Genomic DNA, 6,743 nt, shown 5'->3' with positions numbered 1-6,743 from the left:
TCTGTCTGTCTGTCTGTCTGTCTGTCTGTCTCTCGGTCTCCTGGACCTTCTCAGCACAGGGATCCCAGGTCTGCTCTTGGCTCTTCTTCCTTAATAGTGGTGAGATCGTCTCCTTCCTGTCTCTGGGATGGCTCATTTTAAGCCTAGCAGGATGGCAAAACTGACTAATCTCTTCATTGGGGTTCTATAGACCTTATTTGCATTCTCCCACCCCCACACAGGTGCCGTGAACTTTACTGCATTATTAGCAAGCTATCCAATCCCCTTGGTGAGCCACAATTACCATATTTGTATAGTCCCACCCAGTCATTGGGTCGGAGTTAAAGGACCATGGCGAGAAAGGCCATATAAAAGCAATCCATCACATCGCAGACATGCTATCAGGAGGGACCAGTCCCTAAAGAAGGACATCATGCTCGGTAAAGTAAAATGTCAGTAGAAAAAGAGGAAGATCTTCAACAAGATGGATTGACACAGTGGCTGCAACAATGGGCTCAAACACAGCAGCGATTGAGAGGATGGCACAGGACCGTGGGCAGTGTTTCGTTCTGTTGTTCATGGGGTCGCTGTGAGTTAGAACCAATTTGACGGCTCCTAACAACAGTATAATTGTGGTATTCTCTATTTGTCCCTTTGTCAAATTTTGCTTCATATATTTTGAACCTGTTATTAGACATGAATACATTTTTAATTTTTGTCATTTCCTGATGCATTAACCCTTTTATCATTATGAAATGTCCCTCTTTCTCTCTGATAATACTCTTGGTCTTAAAGTCTTCTTTATCTGATACTAAGATAGCTACTCTAGCCTTCTTAAGCATAGTAATAGTATAATTTATCTTTTTCTGTCCATTTATATTCAACCTATCTGTTTATAGCGTGTCTCTCAAAGACAGCATGTAGTTGGATCTTGCTTTTCCGTTTTTACAATCTGTTCTTGCAATCTCTGCTTTTTAATTAGAATATTTTGTCCATTAATATTAAATGTAATTATTGATGCAGCTGAATTTAGGCCAGCCATTATATCATTTGTCTTCTGTTTGTCTATTCTGATTTTTGTTCCTTTCACCTTACTCTTCTGCCTTGTTTAGTATTAACTGAATATTTTTAAAATTCCATTTTAATCTATCTGTTAGCTATACCTCTTTGCATTATATTTCATAGTGATTGTTTTAGTGATTACAATACACATTCTTAACCTTTCATAGTCTACTTAGAGTTAATACTGTATTGTTACCTCATTTAAAATGAAAGAACCTCCAAAACTTATAGGACCATTTACCCCCTCCCATGTCCTTTATGCCATAGTTGTCATATTATTTCATCTACATATATCATAGTGTCCATAATACAGTATTAAAATTTTGGCTTTAAATAGTTGTTTATATTTTAAAGAAATTAAGGACAGGGAAAGTCTTTTACGTTTACCTATATTTTTACATTTCCAGTGTCTTTATTCCTTACTAAAAATTGTTTTCATCTGGTATTATTTTGTTTGGCCTGAAGAACTTTCTTTAGCTTTTCTTATAGTGTAGGTCTACCAGTAATGAATTCTTAGTATTCTTTAACCAGAAAATGCCTTTATTGTGCCTTTATTCTGTTTTTATACTTCATTAGTTTATTGTATTTTATACGCATATGTCATTTTATTTTTATTTATATATTATATTGACCTAAAACAGTTTAGTTCTGGGAATTTCTACTGCAGAACTAAGCTGTTATCATTGCTGTAATTTTAAAGTCAAGTTTATTGAGGTATAATTTACACAAAGTAAAATTCATCCTTTTTAATTACAGTTTTATGAGTTTTGACAGTCACATACAGTCATGTAACCACCACCAAAATCAAGATCATTTCCATCATCCCAAAAAAAATTTCTCCATGCTACTTTGTTGTGGTCAGCCCCCCAACCCTACCCCTTAGGCCCTTGCAACCACTGATCTGTTTTCTTTCCCTATATTTTTGCCTTTTCCAGAATCCCATATAAATGGAATCATATAGTCTGTAGCCTTTTGAGTCTGGCTTCTTCAGCTAAGGAGCCCTGGTGGCACAGTAGTTAAGAGCTATAGCTGCTAACCAAAAGGTTGGCAGTTTGAAACCACCAGCCACTCCTTAAACCCTCCAGGGCAGTTCTGCTCTGTCCTATAGAGTTGCTATGAGTCAGAATCAATCAACGACAAGGGGTTTGGTTTTTGGTTTTCTTTAACTGAGCATAATACATTTGTGATTCATCTATATTGTTGCTTTTTACTGCTGAGTAGTATTCCATTGTACGGATGTACCATGATTTGTTTTTCTGTTTACCAGTTGAAGGACATTTCAGTTGTTTCCAGTTTTTGGTGATTACAAATAATCACCATATAAACATTCACATACAGGTTTTATGTGAACATAAGTTTTCATTTCTCTTAGGTAAATACCTAGGAGTGGAATTGCTGGGTCATAGGTAAGTGTGTGTTCAACTTTATCAGAAACTGCCAAACTGTTTTCCAGCAGTTGTCTCATTTTACATTCTCACCAGCAGCTTATGAGAATTCTTTTTGCTCCATATCCTCACCAACCCTTGGTACAGTTAATTTTGTTTCTTTTTCTTCACTGTTTTAGTAGGTATATAGGTGTATCTCATTGTGGTTTTGATTTGCATTTCCGTAACATCTAGTGATGTTGAACATCTTTTCACGTTGTTATCTGCCATTCATATATGTTCTTTAATGAAGCATCTATTCATACCTTTTATCTATCTTATTATGGGGGGGTTTGATTTCTTATTTTTGAGTTTTGAGTATTTGCTATAAATTCTGGAATTGCTTTTATTCTGAAAGAATATTTTCACTGGATATAGAATTCAGGGTTAACAGGTTTTTGTTGTTTTGTTTTGCTTTCCTTTCAGCACTCTAATGATGCTGTTGTACTGCCTTTTGGCCTCCATTGTTTCTGATGAGGAGTCAGTAGTCATTGGAATCATTTTTCCCCTGTATGTAATATGTCTTTATTTTCCCTTGCTGCTCAAGATTTTCTATTTTTGCTTTTCAGCAGTTTGACTATGATGGACCTAGACATAGTTTTCGTTATGTTTTACACTTCCTGCATCTGTAAATTATGTCCTACATCAAATTTGGAATTTTTAAACCATAAATTCTTCAAATATCTTTTTCGCCCCATTCTCTTTCCTCTCTGGGTCTCTCATTAACCGTATGGCAAACCTTTTGATGTTGTCCCACAGGTTTATGAGGCTCTGTCCATTTGTCATTAGTCCTTTTTCTCTTTGTTCTTCATATTAGATCATTTTTATTGATCTATCTTCAAGTTCACTCTTTTCTCATCTGAGTCTGCTCTGAAACCCATCCAATGACTATTTCATTCAGATACTGTTTTTCAGTTCTAGAATTTCTATTTGATTCTTTTTATAGTTTGTTTCTCAGCTGAGATTTCATAAATCTTTTCGTTCATTACAAGTATGTTTTCCTTTCCATAGTTCTAATACCTGCTTTAAAATCCATATCTGCTGCCGCCAGCATCTGGATCATCTTGGAGTTGGTCTCTGATTATCTTTTTCTCTTGAGTATGAGTCATGTCTTCCTGTTTCCTTGTATGTAGAATAGTTTGGAATTTTAGTCTGGATATTATGAATGACACATTGTAAAGACTGTATTTGTTATGTTTCTCCAAAGAGTATTGATTTTTCATTTTATAAAGTTGAACTCAAAATTGCAAACCCTGACTCACCTGTGTTGAGCAGTAGTCAAAATCTCAGTAGTTATTTTAGCCTTAGCTCGGCTACCTGATAGATCAGGGATCCACTAGAGATCTGTGCCACATTTACACACAGAAGTTCAGGCTCCCCATCTCTGGTTCTCTTTTATGGGGGCCCCCAACATTCCAGCTGCTTTGGTTGCCCCAAACTCTGAGCTCTGGTTCTTTAATCTAGTAGCACTGCAGGTTTCTTTCCAAGTTTCAGCCACATCACATGGTACCAACTGGGACTTGCCTTCAGGCTTAAGACTGTAAAAAACCAACATCAACAAAAAACAAAACGGGAAGCTCACAAGTACTATTCCATTCTTCTAAGTTTCAGCCCTCCTTTAGCATTGGCTTGCTTTTAGTCACTATTTCAGTACCTTAAAGTGTGCAGAGTTTAGTTATCTTGAAATAACTAGTTCAGTAGGAGCTACTCAGCCATTGCTGAAACCTCCTTAATTTGCTAACTTTTAAAGTCTTTACAAACTTTTTTTCAAACATAGAGCTGCGATATGACTAGGACACCTGGGGAGGAGTATCCATTCTTGTCCTCTGAGGCCTGTGGCTAACACAGGTGTGGGACACTTTTACCCTTGTAATGCTTTAGCTCCATTGCTTTGCCCTTGAGGTCAGCAGTTAGTGGGACCTTTCTTCTGTCACATACTTCAAACCCAGCAGCTCCCCTTTGGAATAGGAAACCTGCAAAGTAGAGTAAATTATGAAATAAGCAGACTTCTGGGGTTCCTTTTCACTAGTGTCTGTGTATCTGAGAAGTTAAGTCCTCCTGTGGCTGAGACCCCCTACCCCCCATTACTGTTCCCCAGAAAACCTGACTCGTCTCGTTTTGTTCTTACTTTTCAGATTAAACAGAGCCAGTCAGACTTACTTCTTCCCAATCCATTTGACGGATCAGCTTCTCCCCAGTGCTGTGTTCTACGCCACCGTGGGGCCTCTGGTGGTCTACTTTGCTATGCACCGTCTGATCATCAAACCATATCTCAGGGCTCAGAAAGAGAAGTGAGTTTAAAATATGTCATGGAAAAATCACTAAACAGCTCTGCCTCAGTTTCCTCATCTGTAAAATGGAGCTAAAAATAGAAGCTACCCCATACTGTTGTCAGGAAAACTAAATTAATTAATGCAGATACGTGCTTGGCATGGAGTCTAGCCCATAAGTGTTTAGTAAATGTTAAGCACTTAATAAAACTATTGATCATCATTAGTAGTGGTACTACTGTTGCCCTCTCATTCACAACCTTCCTACTTCCAGCTGGTTTAAAAATTGAGATTATAACATGACCACAAGAGATTAAAAAGTCTTTCTTTACCTGATTCTAACAATGTCTTTTCCTGGCACTGAATTCAAAGAGGAATGAGTTCTAAGTCCTTATGTAAGGGGCGTGTATTAAGTCATGACCACAAGAGATTAAAAAGTCTTCCTTTACCTGATTCTAACAAACAATTTCTTTTCCTGGCACTGAACTCAAAGAGGAATGAGTTCTAAGTTCTTATATAAGGGGCGTGTATTAAGTATTGTCGTGGAAGTCAGTGGAATGTAAATTATTTTGCAGTTTCTCATAGATAATCCGGTGGGGCATGACATTAAACTCTTAGCGAGGGCACTTCTACAGAAAACTGAGAGGTGGTTCAGATTTGTTACTTTATAATGATCTAACATGACAAAGCATTGTAATTAGACAGTCTAGGAGAATGGTATGATTCTTGTCTTCATAGCCTTTGAATGGCTATAGTGCAGGATCCTGATTCCTCTGGAGGCTTGAGGCCTAGAACAAAGAATGTAACGGGGTCATGTCCTTTGACAGGACGGGTATATGTGGACCCAGAGTCCCTGTGCTTTGCTAAAGGAAAATATTTTTATGTATCTAAAGTGGTATTAATTGTTCCCACCAAACATGGTATATAATAATCCAGGAAAGTTGGTAGAGTCTCCTGTTGAGTCTTGTCCTCTACTCAGACCTCCCACTTCCCTGAGATTCTTGCCAGGTGGAGTCTTTTTCCAAAGAGAGAACCATGGGCTTCAGGAAGCAGGGGAGAGCCATCTAGGAATAAAATGGTGCTGCGCAGCCCTGTGACTAACAGATTTGCTTGAGCTTGTTTTGGAAGTATTTGTGAAAGCTGTAGAACTAGAAACCCTCTCAGATCACAGACTGTTTGCTGGGCTCAGGGCCAGCGAGGGGGCTCTGTTGACTCACTGCTGTGTAACACCCGCTAACGTGTGGCTTGTGTTTCCCTTGCACAAGGGAGTTGGAAAAGCAAAGGGAAAGCACAGCCACGGACATTCTGCAAAAGAAACAAGAGGCGGAAGCTGCTGTAAGTGCTATATAAACGCCACCCCGGGAGTGCTTTGGATCCTCTGTCGTCTCTGAGTTTTCCTACTCCGCGAAGCAGACCAGAGAATGCAGTGATGGCTCCTCTTGCCCTGCCAGTCCCTATTTCCTAGACTGGGGCTGCGTGGAGAATGCTTCACACTCTGCATGTTGGTCTCAAGGATGTGGTCCCAGACTTCTGTCCCTATCCTAAAGGTTACATACACTAACCCTCAGAAGGCATAACAAGGTGCTTTTTAAAGCTGTGGGCATTGTCCTCTTTTTCTCTCCATTAAGTGGATCAATTACCTTTTACGGGTCTTATGGGAATGGTGCTGTCCTGGAGAAATGGCAGGGTACCTGTCAGTTCTTGGTAGACAAAAGGGCTGAGGTGCAGATGCGTACAGCACCTAGGCAGGTGACCCGAACCGTGGCACAGCCATGTGTGCGGCCTGGAGAGCCTATGCCCGTTGGAGGGACGGTGCAGCTCTGCCCAGCAGACTGGGGCCTGGGAGAACAGACCCTTTGACAACGTATTCAGTATTTTTTGACTGGATCAGTAAGGCCTGCCTGCCCCTTATGACCCCTCGGAAGGGAGCTGAGGTGCTGTCATTGCTCCCTCTGGGCTCACCGGAGCGGAGGTGAGGTGTGGGGGTTGTGCCATCACCAGAGCCGCT

The 6,743-nt window shown here is 39.8% G+C and overlaps 1 protein-coding gene and 1 long non-coding RNA gene across 4 annotated transcripts in view; one reads left to right on the top strand and one right to left on the bottom strand.

The window, feature by feature from the left end:
• DNAJC11 (DnaJ heat shock protein family (Hsp40) member C11) overlaps positions 1-6,743 on the top strand; it is a 74,993-nt gene that overhangs the window by 61,953 nt on the left and 6,297 nt on the right. For all 3 annotated transcript variants that reach the window (XM_004385125.2, XM_004385128.2, XM_023739373.1), the window contains 2 exons: positions 4,601-4,756; positions 6,001-6,070. In XM_004385125.2, coding sequence (XP_004385182.1) covers positions 4,601-4,756; positions 6,001-6,070 — 226 coding nt within the window. The remainder of the gene's footprint in view (positions 1-4,600; positions 4,757-6,000; positions 6,071-6,743) is intronic.
• On the bottom strand, positions 2,157-4,747 carry LOC111822138 (uncharacterized). The gene is made up of 3 exons (XR_002825411.1): positions 4,626-4,747; positions 4,331-4,438; positions 2,157-4,003 (listed from the first exon to the last, which is right to left on the bottom strand). It is a non-coding gene; the product is annotated as an uncharacterized LOC111822138 (long non-coding RNA).

This window comes from Trichechus manatus, unplaced genomic scaffold, assembly GCF_000243295.1.
Source record: "Trichechus manatus latirostris isolate Lorelei unplaced genomic scaffold, TriManLat1.0 scaffold00133, whole genome shotgun sequence".
Lineage (NCBI taxonomy): Eukaryota > Metazoa > Chordata > Mammalia > Sirenia > Trichechidae > Trichechus > Trichechus manatus.
This window is presented reverse-complemented; position numbering and strand designations above follow the sequence as displayed.